Source organism: Dermacentor silvarum, chromosome 2 (assembly GCF_013339745.2).
Source record: "Dermacentor silvarum isolate Dsil-2018 chromosome 2, BIME_Dsil_1.4, whole genome shotgun sequence".
Classification (NCBI taxonomy): domain Eukaryota; kingdom Metazoa; phylum Arthropoda; class Arachnida; order Ixodida; family Ixodidae; genus Dermacentor; species Dermacentor silvarum.
The window spans coordinates 184978514-184993788 of NC_051155.1; the positions used below are offsets into that span (position 1 = coordinate 184978514).

General features: G+C 41.1%; 1 protein-coding gene across 1 annotated transcript in view; it reads left to right on the forward strand.

Annotated features, from left to right (window-relative positions):
• The window catches only part of LOC119442285 (protein unc-80 homolog), a 182055-nt gene that overhangs the window by 82241 nt on the left and 84539 nt on the right, over positions 1–15275 (forward strand). Inside the window, exons 26-32 of the mRNA XM_049662030.1 lie at positions 790–989; positions 4952–5071; positions 5220–5309; positions 6365–6607; positions 9319–9457; positions 11385–11493; positions 13248–13320. Coding sequence (XP_049517987.1) covers positions 790–989; positions 4952–5071; positions 5220–5309; positions 6365–6607; positions 9319–9457; positions 11385–11493; positions 13248–13320 — 974 coding nt within the window. The remainder of the gene's footprint in view (positions 1–789; positions 990–4951; positions 5072–5219; positions 5310–6364; positions 6608–9318; positions 9458–11384; positions 11494–13247; positions 13321–15275) is intronic.

Sequence of the window (15275 nt, forward strand, 5' to 3'; positions counted from 1 at the left end):
CCACCAACCCTATTGCGATAAGCATCTTCACCTATCTGTTTCACAGCACATGTGGCCTAGTGCCGTGGGAAGCAGTACTGCACGCATTTAATAAGCAATAACCTAAACAGGCCACCGTTCCCTGCTGCAGGCAGTGTGAAGTGAGCATTATGTTTCGCTGTGGTGCCATCGTATTTCGGCAACACCCACCAGCATGATTTCGTTTCCGTTTCCCATCGTCGTCTTAAAACATTAGTGATAGCAAAATCGTGCTGCGTCTCGTGTGCCATCGGCATCTCGTGCTGTAATGATTCTCACTAAATGAGCACGTCAAAACTTCTGAATTTCTTGCCAAAATGCCCCGCATGAAGAAGCTGCTGACCCAGGCGAAATTTGAGGGGCGCCAACGTAAGCTTGTGGAAGTGGCAAAAATGACGACATGCGTCTTGGGCTTGCTCAGGCGCCAACTACTCGGCGCACATCACGTTTTCTTGCTGTAACGACGCTTTGTATTATGTTGGATGTCGGCTACAGTTGAGTTGGCCAAATTTTTAGTGACTGGATCGTATATTCTCCCAGTTAATATGTTTTTTCTCACATTTTTTTTCCAGAATGTATGAATGAGGTTTTACTGTACACCAGATGCTTTCCCAATAAAATTCAGTTGTGAGTCAGCACCTGTGTTCTGTCTTCCACTGTCTCTTGTCTCTTGTGCGCTGATAATGAGTTCCACAAATGTACCATCTCACCCAGCTCTTGATTCTTCAGTTGAGATTTTCTGTTGAAGGGAGATGTCTATGGTGATTGCAGGTTTACGCAGAACGGAGAGCATAAAGTCCCGGCGCAAGGTGAGCGCGGTCTCGGACCGCAGTGACACGAGCGAGCGGGCAGACGTGAGTGGGGAGGAGTCGCCTGGCGTGCTCAGCGACGAGCCGGCACCAGAGAGCCCCGTGGACCTGCTGGACGCAGACGACGCCACCATCATCGCCACCCGCATGCCCTGGCTCAAGGTGCAAATTGCTTCCACTTCAAAATAACTTGTTCATGGGCTAGTTTATTTATTTATTTATTCAGTTACCTCGCAGGCTCCCGAAGGAGTATTGCGTGAGGGGAGGATACATGAAATTAGCAAAAAGAAAGGAGTACAAAGAAATTATACATTGTTTAGCGGGTAAACATGAAAGAACCAATATCTAACAATATAAATAACGCGATAAATGAAACAAAACGACTGTGTGAAGTAGCAAAAAAGGAGTACCAATGAATTATACAAATGGTAGCTAGTGTAGATGAAAGAACAATGTTAACGCAATGCAAAAAAAGAAAACTAACAAAAACTATACAACTTCGCCATAGGTAATTACTTAGGTGCGCAGTAGGGTTACTTGTGATAAATAATGGAAATAATATGCATAAGCATGCTTTGAAGGAATCAGGGTCAAGAATGTCAACTATGTCGTTTGGTAGGTTATTCCAATGCTGAATGGCACGTGGTAATGCGGATGAATTGAAAGCATTAGTTCGGCCAAAGATACGCTGGAAACTGAGATGATTATGCAGGCGCCGAGATGTACGAGATGGACGAGTGAACGGCTGGGTGGACGGGCACGTGCTATGGATTATTTTGTGAAACAGACAAAGCAATGCTATGGTTCTTCGCGATTCAAAAGATGAGAGAGATAAAGATGACTTAATGCTAGTCACGCTAGAGTCGCGGTGATAATCTCTGACAATGAAGCGGGCGGCGCGGTTTTGGACTGACTCGAGAGTCGCGAGTTTGTTAATACTTAAGTAAACCATTGTAACACAAATAAAACAGACATCACATTGTTTCCACTTTTGAGCAGCAGTGTGTGTGGCTATTTGCCAAGGGGCAGCACTTGTCTTATAGAAGCTTCCACGGCAGCTTCTCTGGCTTACCTTTGCAATGCACTCGCCACTCAGCACCGTTAACTATCCTTTGAGTTGAAGGGTTCCATCAGCTGTAGCATTGTTCTAAATCATCAATCCGTTTCAGTCATCTGTGGGCTCCATGTGAAATCATAAACTTATAAGGAAAGTTTAGACTCCAACCTTCTCTCATTGAGTTCACAAATGAGGTCATTTCTCCCCTATTTGCCCCCCTTGGTGTACTTGTTCCCTAGTGAGGTAGGTTCATAAAGAATGTATGATTTTTTGTTATTCATTAAGCTGCTGCTAGCTAGGGAAAAGCCCAAAATTGCATGTCTGAGTTTTTTTCTTAAATTTGAAAAAACATTCTTTCTTATTTGTTTAGCTCTGGAAGAGACCTTACTACAAATTTTAGATAAAATTCTGTGAAAATTTGCATCAATACTACATTTCTTCTTTTATTTTGTTCTACACCACATTGGCATATTATTTACTACTATTAAATTCTTTCTTGCGCTTCATGTGTTGCACATTACCAAGTAGGGGGCAGACATACATATTTTTTTAAACAAAAGCTTGCCAGGCTAAGAAACACTGGCCTAGCTTTAAAGGGTGACAGACGCAAGTGTTCATGTAAGTTTAGTACGTTGGAAAAAGCTAGCGCATTATTGCACATATTTATATCGTGGCAGACATTGACTGTCTGAGTAGATGGCTGTGAGCCACATGCTGTGAGAAGACCCGAGAAAAACTGTTTGAGACTTGCTAGCTGCAGTTTGATGATCTGTTTTATGTGTACGGGACTTAAAGGGTTGCTAGCTTTGAACTTGGCAAATTTTTATGCTGTGATTATAGAGCACTGCATTGATGTTATATTTTCACTGTAGCTTCCAAATTAGTGTGAGTATGTATGTAGTTCTTGCTCTTGCACAAATAATTTGAAGTTATACTGTGAAGCAACAAAGAGCAAGAACTTAAAGATTATGCAAACAAGTAAGAGGCGTTCTAAAGTCAATACATGTTGCTGTCTTCCTGACATTAGTAGGTGCATTGAAGGAATAATGTATCAAATGATGCAGGCTGTGACTTAAGCGAAAACTGCTATTAGAAGAAAGTTATGCCAGCAACTCTCTAGTGCTGTGCCTTTTTTTTTTTTTTTGCATGTGCTTTTCATCTGCAGTTGTTATATTGTTACTATGTAAACATGGACAGCCAGCTGACCTATGCTTCTAGATATAAAGTACACACTCAGTGTCACATATGCAACCTTATTAGTCTAGCATAGCATCATATGGCGTGGAAAAAAAAAAAAAAGTTTATGCCACAGGAGGTAGCAAAAGAATGCACAGACCTGTCAGAGTTAGAAGTGAAATGGGCGCCTTGAGCATATACGCCTAATGTAGAGAAACGTGTTTGCTGAATTGTTGACTTTCGTACTGGGGCATACTCCTATGACTGTTTTTGCTTCTTGTGTGGCAGAACGAAATTTTCTGACAAGTGCACCCACACTTTTCAGTTATTGAATATGTATACACACTGTTGAACAAGAGACGCTTTTCAACATTGAAGAAATAATAACTTTAAGTTTGCGCTGAAGATACCAGTTTTCTGGATTGTGGCATTTACACGTAAGAGCACGCAATTGTGCATCTGCCCACTGCACTGTTACCGTCTGCAATCAGTTTGCACTTTTGACATTCCAGTATATGCAACCAGTGACCAATAACAATGATAAACTTCTGGCCACATTCCACTAAGCACAACCAGTAACCAGTAATGCAACCAGTCAGTGCTTGCCATATTCCAGCTTCAAACAGGGCAACCGCCATCAAGTTTTCCTTGAGAAGCTGAATACCGGGAGTTTCAGTGAACACTTTCAAAAATTCTTAAAGGTTGCCTGTGCCAGATAGCACAATTCTAGTTCATGAGCTAGTCTACTCGAAGAGGTGGACAATACTTGCACAAGAAATTGAAATGCATAATCGAATACTTAACAAAAATTTACTAATTATGTTTTGAACTAATTGCCTGATGGCCCATATTGCAATTTACAAATTGTAGCCGTGGAGTTCGCAAGGCGGATCCACTTGGAACGAATTCTCGGGATCACACCAGTTTCGAGATATTAATTCCCGAACTTTGCAGAGAAATGCATTGGCGTTCCAGTTAGTTTCTTAACAAAATGTCGCTTTATGCATTGAAGCACAAAATTAACTGGAACGCCAATGCATTTCTCCGCAAAGTTCGGGAATTAATACCTCGAAACTGGTGCCATCCTGAGAATAAATTCTAGTTGGACCCACCTTGCGAACTCCACGGCTACAATTTGTAAATTGCAATATGGGTCATCAGGTAATCAGTTAAAAACCTAATTAGTAAATGCATTGGCGTTCCAGTTAGTTTCTTAACAAAACGTTGCTTTATGCATTGAAGCACAAAATTAACTGGAACGCCAATGCATTTCTCTGCAAAGTTCGGGAATTAATACCTCGAAACTGGTGCCATCCTGAGAATAAATTTTAGTTAAACCCACCTTGTGAACTCCACAGCTACAATTTGTAAATTGCAATATGGGTCATCAGGTAATTAGTTAGAAACTTAATTAGTGAATTTTTGTTGATTAGCCGATTATTCATTTCAATTTTTTGTGCAGGTAATGTCCGCCTCTTCGAGTAGACCAGCTCATAAACTAAAATTAGGCTATCTGCCACAGGCAACCTTAAATAAATTGTGAAAGTGTTCGCTGAAACACCCTGTATATTGTCACGACTAAAGAAGACAACGAAGCGAGGGTCATGAGCACAAGCATGTCCCTCTCCGAAGAAGATAAAGTTGGCGTGCCAATTTCTTCTTTAGTCGTGACAATATAAAGCAATGGCTCTCATGTAGTTAACTATTGCACATGATTGCTGTATAAGAAGGAAAAAAAAAAAAAAACATTTGTTCACTTGTTTGTGTACAGACAACTTCAGCCCTAGCTCATTAATTAATATTTATTTATTTATTTATTTATTTATTTATTTATTTATTTATTTATTTATTTATTTATTTATTCTTCTTTGTGACAAATTGCTATTTTCAGGTCATCGTCCAACTCTGCGGCACCTTGCACTTTACCTGCACGCACCAGCAGTTTTGCCATCACACCTGCTACAGGAGGCAGATGAGGGCCTGCAATCGGCTTGCAAAGAGTGTCCGAAAGGTAGCTTGCGTCAGAACTGTAGTTGCAGTTAATAACAGCAATTACATCAACAAGCTTCTGCAAAAATGTTCGTTCAGTGATAGTTTTCAGTGCTTACGACAGATTTGCACATTGCCAGTGCTTTTCTTTGATAGTTTGTCCTTTGCAGGTTTATGGAGATGACTTTGGACTTATCCAAGATATGGGCAAGCAACAGGAAGACAAAGAGGGTGGAAAAAAGGACAAGAAGTTCAAGAAGGTGAATACCACATTTGTGTGCATTTGTATGCAGGCTTGTGTGTGTACTGTTAATTAGTCCTCATGTGATTTAGTACTGTTTGTCCAATATTTATGCAAGAAGTCAGTTTATATTCTTCCTTTTGAACAGTTTCATCTCAGTCAGTTAATCAGAGTCATGATCATCTGTGTGCAGGGAAAGTTGTTATAGAAATATGTTTACCGATAACCTAGAGGCTAGTTGTTGATCTACTTAATGGTGATCTGTACTGGAAGATAGAGGCAGCAATACAAACTGACACATGTAATGCATTCAGTACAACAGATCACATGATCCCCCATGTAGCTAGCCAAATAAGGCAAAATTGGACATCCAGAAAAAGTATGTGCTATGCACACTATTTTTCTTAGCAAAAAAAAAGTTGTCCTTACGTGTTGGACTATGATTCCAAGCAATATATATGTGAACTGGTGTTTCGAATATTGGTCCCATGAAATTCAGTTAGTCACCATGCACATTATAAAAATTTAACAAATTTAAGTCAAGTTAAGAATATGCAAGTGTCACATCACTTTTCTTTTGACTTATGTGGTCAGTGCTTGACACTTGGAAAAAATTATTGCATTCACTAAGACACACTTAGTGTTATAAGTCACTTCAACTAGACAAGCTTCCATTCATGTCTCAGTTTCATCAAGCTTCATCAGGGTGTGTGCACTGGCCATCCCTCATCAAGTACTTGTCTGCTTGACGAGGCTTTCATGTGACAACCTAAAGATCCCTTGGTGCTTTCTTTACTATTTTTTAATGATATTGCTGTTTTGCTTATTGGTAATCACTTCAACTTAATCACTATAGTTTTACGATATTGCGGGCTGTACACAATTTAAGAGAATGATCCAGCCAGTCAGTTGGTGGGCTCTCTGCAGCTAAAAAGGGCAACAAAATTGGTTTTTGTTTTATTATATATAAGATTCTGGCTTTCCGTTTAAATGAAAATATACAACTTATTCATCAGTGGTGTAACTGGGGAGGCCTCCAGTGAGGAAGCCTTAATCCATGGCTTGTGCGTGCAGATTATCACAGGGCCGAGCTCTCCGTTGAAACGCAAGGCGAGCCTGGCGCACAATCTGGAGAAACTGGAGAAGGCACTGGATGGGGCACGCTCGCTGCACAGCAGCGCCACCTGTTTGGTTCACGACGTCGAAGGTGGCCTGCCACCCGAGACAAAGCCCCAGTCTCTGCCTCAGTCTGGCAAAGGCAAGGGCACCACTCCGGCCAAGGAGGAACATCCTATGCTCAAGTATCTCAAGACACAGGTGCTGATCACGTGGCTGTGGGAGCAGCTTTTCTTTGCAATCTCTTATTGAAGTTGAGCTAACTGAAACGTCTGAAAGTCACTGTAACTGTCAACCGAAGACCCACTGAAATTACTCAGTGGCTATGGCGTTCTCCTGCTGCGTATGAGGTCACAGGTTCGGTACTTATGTAGTTGCGGTGACTGCATTCTGATGAAGCCAGAATGCGAAACACTTTTGTACTTTTGTACTAAAGAACCCAAGGTGGTCAAAATTAATCTGGAGCCCTCCACTACTGCACCTATCACAGCCGAGATGTTGCTTTGGGTCACTAAACCCTATTATTATCGACTATCAAACTAAGTCAGATATTTCATATTCCCAACATGCATGCCTCATCATTTCATTAATTGTTTTTTCTCGGGCGGAAACAAAGCATTTAGAGCACCAGGCCCCATTGGAAATTTTGGTTATACACTGGAAGTTGTAAGACACGCCATCTACAAAGCATTTTACCGAAATAATTTTTTTGATTGGTTGATATTTAGAGATAGAAGAAATTGAAATCTCGCATTGCCATGCAGCCAGGAGGAAAGCTTCACTGCCGACACTGACGCTTTTACCCTTTGCCTCAACTAGCATCCACAAGGGACATATGCCTGTGTCCCGTGCATTGGGGGCACATAAAGATCCGGTCGTCAGAATGAATCCGGAGGCCCCCACTACAGTGTGCCTCATAATCGAATCATGGTTTTGGCGTATAAAACAGCAGGATTCATCATCAAAAGTGACGTTCCTTGACTGCATATTTCCATACTGGAGCCATAGAACCGCATCACGTATATGTCACAAGCCCCACGTTCTTTTTTTTTCTTCTCTTCCTTTTTTGCTGCACGGAGCACTTGCAGTGGCAGCATTGTGTGCTCTGCATTGTATGATTTACTGAAGTCACATGCCATAGTTGGTGATGTTGCAAGTATTGCGTCTTATGCAGAGGTATTTGTGCGTGTGACCGTGGCTCTCTGGCTAGAAGTGGGGCTTCCTCTAGAGGGTGCGTGTGCTTTTGTTTGAAATTTCAGCTCTTCTCGCCGTGCATCGCTTTGATACTTTGCAGACAGGATCATCAGCATGTGATCTATGCACCGTGCTTGTCTGTTTGTATTGCCCAAACCTGAAAAGGGGCCCTTTAATCGTGGCTCCCTCTCTTAAAAGTACATGCACCTCATAGAGCAGGCTCTGTGGTTGTGTGCTCTCTTCTCGTGTGCCTACGGCATGTACTGATAATGCCTTGTGCATGTGAGGCAAAATGTCTCAAGGAATCGTTTACATTGTAATGTCATTTTTTTTTTAAGTCGTGAAGTTCCGCCTTTTAGAACACATTCATACTAAATTTAACACACTGGAAATATTACAGGGAAAGGCAATTTAATTCATTTTCAATTTCAGAGTATCGCAAAACTTATTTAGTAGCTCATTTTATAAAAGAATGTTTGTGAACATTGTGATTTACATTTAATTCTTATGTTGATGCTGTCTTTCCTCCTTCAGAAGTAATAAATTGTCCTCAAGCCTTGACTTATTAACTGTTATTCTTGTCCGTTGATGTCATGGCTAACCAGGCATCATCATGCTAATTCTTCTATGCCTTGTAATAGTACTGTCAGTTTCATCAAAATTTTATTTTCTTGAATGAAACCAACTGCATCTGATATTTTAAATCGGCACTGATTACACCTAACAACCTTGTCCTTGGTTTTATGCTATTTCTTTTATTGACTTGTTCATGCTTATATTGTTCAGTGTTTCAGTGCCTGCTGCTGGTTTTGTCTTACTGCTGCCGCTCTTACATAGACCTACTTTGGTGTGCAGTATTTTGTAAATAAATAGTAAACTTGAGGAACTTCTGTACTTTTGGTTTAGACACTGAACTTGCCTAGTTTTTTTTGTCTATGCTCAGCAACTTTTCTTTTTTAACGAGATAGCGTTAAGAGCCTCATGTCGCAGAAAATATGGTGTTGGCGTCGGCGTCGGGGGCGTTGCCCGGCCAAGAAAGTCATCCCGAACCACGCCGACCATGCAGGCCTTCCACGTGGCGCAGAGGCACTGGTGAACTAATAGAATTTGTCAAAGTAAAATGCGTCAAAAAAATTGTGAAGTACGACGTAACCACAACCTACAGATGTGATAGCGTCGGATTGCAATTTTGAATATACGAGAAAACATCATTCTTTTATGTGGAAACTCAAACACAAGCCCCCTTTTCCAGCATTTCTACCATTCATACAGTGGTGCACTGTGGTTTCCTCCTTGCAAAAATACCATCCAGATGGCGCTTGCCTCCGCGGCAGCTTACAACAGCGTTGCATGTAGGCTCCTTACAGCAGCCGCATGCGGAGGCGAAGTTGGAGAAAAAGAAAGCTGCAGTTGCCGGGAAGCTTGATAAGCAGCCAGGGATCTTTGAATGCTATCACGTTCCACTCTTGAAAGGTGAAGCTTAAGCGTCCTCCTATTTTTTTTGCATCACTTACAGAAGTCAGTCCCTTTTTTGATGTGGACAGGTAATCGGCATAGTTGACACGTGCTCACACAAAATAAAAACAGATTTTGAGGCTGTAAATGTTTGTGGGGAGCATGAGTGCCTCTTTTTTTTCCTCTCTCTTTAGTATTTAGCTGCATCACAAAAGGCGTACCTTAACGACATGAAACCACTCCTGTATCTGTGTGTATTTCAGGTGATGAGCCTGTTTCACAGTCCTTTGTCAATGCTTATAAAGGGCACTGTTGTGGCGACTGAAGAAACTTTCGTTGAAGCAATGCCCATTGCCTGGGAGCTGCTTCTAGAGAATGACCAACAACTGAGTGCTGTGGCAGGTATGTTTTCTTTCTCTCTCTCGTATTTCATTTGCACTTGACTCATTTTTATCACAGTACAGTGCAACCTCGTTGATACGATCTTCGCGGGAACCAGAAAATAAAACGTATAATTCAAAAATCGTATCACCCAAAGCAAGCCCCAAAACGTAAAAAAACAGGCTTACTTGGTGACAACCTCGCTAGCAAAGCTGCTTGTGACGTCGAGTGATATTCGCATAACACGCGCGTTTAGCGGAGCAGCATCACTCGACACCACACGAACCACAGCCAACACACTTTTATTGAGCAACTTTAAGATAGCTCGTCAGTTTTCGCTGAACTTTCTTTTTTTTTAAAGTCCGTAAACAAGTTCTTTTGAAAGTTAAAAAACGAGGCCAAGAATTCTGAAACAGAAGAAACACCATAGAGCAGCGTCACACAGCGAGCGACATGACTGGCGGACGAGAGCAGGCGCTTCGTTCAGCCACATGACCGCATGAAGATCTCGCCTGAAAATACAAAACAAGCTCGAGCGAAAGTTGATGCCAGTAGAAGATACTACGAGTGCAAAAAGAGTGGTCGGGCGGGTACGCATGACACCAACTAATTTCCCGCGCGTACATTACTGAGGGGCAGCTCTTGATGGTCTGCTTCGCTCGCAGCTCGTTTGCCACTGGGGCCCGCGGCAATATAAATCAGTCCAGGACGGATCCCTCTCACGGCACGAAAAACCTGCTTCGTGGCAGCTTTTGTGGTGTGTGTTTTGCTGCCACTGGCGCGCAGCGCGCATTTTTCCGCTAGTGTCGCCGGCCCTTAACACATTGTTCGTAGGTTGTTGGAATGTAATTTAATCTAGTACACTTGCATATAAAGCTACGAGTTCCAGAAATACCAGTTTGCCGTCATATCATTCCAATTTCAGGTGAAAACGCAATCGTATCAACCACATGAAAATCCATTGCTTCTATAGGACGTTGGCCGGGAAAAGAAAAAAAATAATGTATCATCACGAAAAACGTATTACACAGAAATGTATCAACGAGGTTCGATTGTACTACTCAGATCTAAATGTGACACTCAGACGAGTGTCACATGAAATCCGAGTGGTGAACTGTGTGTTCGAAAGTACACTTCTCTTCTTGCCAGTCATTCTTGCAGAAAGACGTGCATATCCACTTCACATGAATTGTGTGAGGATGCACTCTCTATGTAGCACTTTTGCTGATACTGTATTGTTCGATGGTTGTTTTGGTTCTCCTGCACTGTAGCACCACGCGTATTTTGTCCTATTGCGGTGGGTGATAATGTCAGAGCCAGCCTATGGTGCCACGCTGCTTGTGTAATGAGTGTAATTGCATTACATGATGTGCTCCAGCAGCGCAGGGTCATAAAAGCGCCTAAAAGATACCAGCAGAAATATTGCACTAGGACATGCATCCTCGAATACTACATGCGAACTGAAAGTGTATACCTGCTTGTGAATATGACTCAAACATTCTGCAGAGTGTATGCTAGGCCATATACTCCACTATCCACTTTTAATTTGACACTGGTAGTACTTTGCTTAAAAGTGGCTATTTTCTTTGCTAAAATTCAAAATTCAGTCCTAACTAATGGACATCGATTTGTTTTCTTAGTTTTATCAATTGCTGTTATCAGTTATTATGATTCATTATGACTTCAGTGGCTGTATTTCCTATTAATTGCTTTCATTGATGATGTCCTTGCTTGACAAAATACAAATAACTATGCCTCTCTGTAACAACATATACTTATTGATATTCTGCTTCGGCATGCATAGCCAGCCAGTGTTACATCAAATGTGAAAGCCCTGGCGGTAGCTAATTGCGAATAAAGGCACATTTGTTGCTGCTTGTGACTATGCACTAATGTTAGAAAAAAGGGTCTGTTTTTCACTTTAAACTGTTGTTTCTTTTCTTTGCAGCTGTTGTATTTATCCTTGCTGCTGTGAAGGCTCCTGAACATGCGTCAGAGCTCTTAAGTCGAGAACTTAAGAGTGAAGACACAGCCCAGAAGACCAATGCCCTTCTGAGGTAAGAAGATCTTGCAGAGGAAATGGTGCATACTCTGGTGTCAAGGGGGATGTGAGTTGTATGGTACTATGTGATAGGCTGCTAGGAAATGCATCAGGATTGAACGTTTGGACCTGCTGTTGTGGCTGGCTTTTGCTGTCTTTATTTTATTGACAATGCCTCAAAAGCCCCACAGATTGAGGTTTTACATGAGGGGTGGGTACTATAAGGCTAGCACAATAATGATTCAATGGTGGTCTTGAAGTATGAGGGACTGCTGTGCTGGATGACCTAAATAAGAAGATCATTCCAGTCCTTGGCCGTTTATGCGAAAAAGAAAGTATGTGGGGGTGTACTGCTTTCTAGTGAGAGATGCGGTCGGACGTCTGATAGGTTGGCATGATGACAGAGCTGTTAACTGGCAAAGCATGATAATATTTCTAAAAAATGACACAGTCTAGATATTTTATGACATGTTTTACATCAAGGTAGACCAGCTTTGGCTTTTAAATCCGTGGCACTTGTTATTCAAGAGAATTGTGAGTAGTTAAGTCTGATGGCACAATATTGCACAGATTCGAGGGTGTTAATCAGGCTAGATTGGTATAGGTTGCAGGTCTGATGCACCATAGCAGCGCCATGATGCATTGCTATGGTAGCTTAAAAAAAAAAAAAAAAGCATGTGTAAAGATTCTGGCACACATTAGAAAATCCTGGGTGGTCTAACTGCTGCAGTTAGACCACCCAGGATTGGTAATTAATAATGCAGATTGGTAATTAATAATGCTTATATAGTGCATTAGCTGTAAAGATATTTGTACTGCTACAGAAGTATTGAAAAGCTTTGTCTAGTTCAGCTGTGGCATTCATTTTTGGCATTGCACTGATTTATCACCATCAACCTGGAATTAATATACTTCGTTCATTAGAAGTGTTGTTAAATGGAATTGTGCCCGTAACATTTGCCAGTGAATGTACGGTCTTAAAACATGAAAAATGCTTCTGGCATTGCTATACATAAGGAAAGGCTAGAAGGAATTTAAAAATGTTCTAATGCTTGATAACTGTAAGAAATTATGTAATTATGAAAATTTTCATTTAGCAGTGTAATAAATTGGCTGATTATGAAGATTGTTAATTATATTAAAATAAGGGGCCCTAAATCTGAGAGTAAAAGTGCCATATAAAATGGTACACATTGTGTAAAGAAAGTGTCTCTTACGAGAAGACTCAACGATGAATGAAGGTCTTGGACAGGCTTATTTTTCATTAAAGTGGAAGCTACTTGTAGGATTTTTATTGCAGAATATAATAGTGCAGTAGCACACAATTTTTGCAGATATCGCTATGCTCTGTAAAAGCATTTAGGTGCTCTTCATGTTGTTGGAAATGACCTTCAGTGTGTCATGTGCATTTTAGCATCCCAGCATCTTATTATGCTAGAGGTGTATGTGTATCTATTGTAGAAAGCCCTATTGTAATGTGAACTGTGAGGAAAGTTAACAGAAATGGCATGCTTCTGTGTGATCACCTGACATGCTTGTAACTGATTGATGCTGTAGATGAGGTAGGTGAATGAGTCAGTCTCACATACACAGCTTTTTTCACAACCCCTCAGATTTGTAACCTCATTTCTTTTTTTTTTATTTTTTTTTAACAGGCAATATTATTTAATGTACATCTGTCACTAGAGCTTTGAATGGAGCGGAGAGAGCTTTCTGGGTATAATAGCTCTGCAACGGCACTTCTTGAGAACTGCTGCATTGTCCTTTCAGGTTCCAGGCACTTTGGAAATTTCGTTATCAGTGCTGGCTGAGGATGGAAGAGGCTGCACATTTAGTTTTCAAGGTAATTGATGAGTATTTGGGAATCAGCATTATCACCTACGCATTTGCATTTGGATAGGTTTTGTTTGCATTGCTTCGCTATGGTGCATAGCGGTGTAAATCAAGTCTAACCACTCATCAGGACATAGTAGCTCTGTGTAACATTTCTTTTGCACTTTCTGCATGTGCCCATTGTCATTGAGCTTGGTGTAGGTTTTGGTGAGTTAATATAGCATAACTTCATGACAGAGTGCAGAACACGACTAGGCATGAACAAATAAACTGGCTACACAAAATGCTGTGTGTGGCCAATTGCGTTCCGCACTGTCGTGAAGTTGTCCCATTGTCATCGTTATCTGTATTCTCACACTGGACTACACCGCAGTGTTTATTACTGGTAGTTGTGTGGGAATGGTTTTTGTCCAGGAGAACTAAATTACAGGGCATTAAGTGTGATATACCGAAAATAGTTGTTTTCACACAGTGTTGCACTATTCAGTAGTTTTGACTGGTATCTGCACAATTTGCACTGAATGTGGTGTTGCCATTATTGCCGCTTCAGAAGCTGCTTTGGAAGCAAGTGCAGCTGGACCCCCTATTCCATGCTTACACTTATGTGCGGAGCCTTTAATAAGTGGGACCTGTTGGCCAAACAGTACTACAAACAGTGAACAAACAGGGCAATAATCTGTTTGTCTCGCTTTGCTTAGCTGAGCTTTATATCCTTCACTGTATTGGGGGAGAAGACAGTCACAAACAATGTTCAGGATGATAAACCATGCATGTACACTTTGGTTTTGCACATTTTTCCTGTCCAAAAGTTACAACTGTACTCTTTTGTAAGGCACCAATGCGAGCTTCATCTTTTGAAGCACGGGAGGCCTTCAGTCTATCACATGTTGCAAAGAGCATGTGGGAACACTGCTTATGTTACATGGCCTTATGCAAGAGAGACCATTTAGTGGCTCAAATTCAGCCATCAGTTGTGCAGCTTTACCATGAGCCTTGCTTACCTCTGTTTCACTAGTCACTTTTCCACTGCAGGCAGTCATTTCGTCATGCAGCTTCACTTATTAGCAAACAGCAGTTAGAGTTCTGTTACATAGTTTCCGGGTTCTCTGTGCATGTGTAATCAATACCAGTGCATTTGGAATTGGCCCAGTGTTTTTGTGAAAGTGTGCAGGATTCGAAGATATTAGATTGCAGGTGCATTTTGGATGCAAAATTGTTCCTTGTGTATCACTTTAAGCTATCACTTTAAGCGGTTTCATATCATAGCACACTGAAATGCTGCAGATTTGTCTATCCACGCAAAATTGCACAACATTGGGTAGTTTTTGCATAAGGTTGAACATAATTGCACAGTATTAGTGAGTAAAGCAGCTACTTACAGATCGGGTTATTTTTCCTTGTATCTTTATTTCAGTTCATCACAAAACTTAGCTCTTTTTAAGATTTGTGAAGCAAGCAGTGTGTATTTGTGGCAGCAGGAAAATGGCAGTCTGGAGTGAAAAAAAAAAAAAAAACACCTCAAAGGAACACTAAAGGCAGACTGCTGGTTTGCTGGAGTGACAGATCACACTACGGAAAATCTATGTCAACATTTGTTTTGTGCCAAGAGATGAGTTAGGCACCAAGCAAATTGTTGTTTTCCCAAATTGAATCGGGTATAATTCCTGTTTGATTGATGTTAGGTATATTTATTCTTTGCCACCCAGTTATCATGAACATCACGATGCAATGAATATAATACAGTGGAATCTCGTTGATACGATCTTCTCGGGAACCGGAAAATAAAGTGTATCATCTGAAAATTGTATCATCCAACGTATTATCCAACCAAGTCGTATTATCGGGAAAAGAAAAAAGTGACTTATCAATCCCGAAAAATATATTACGCAAACATATTACGCAACCTCAACAAGGTTCCACTGTCATTATAAGCCGCAATATAAGAGGCATCAACTGTGTTTAACA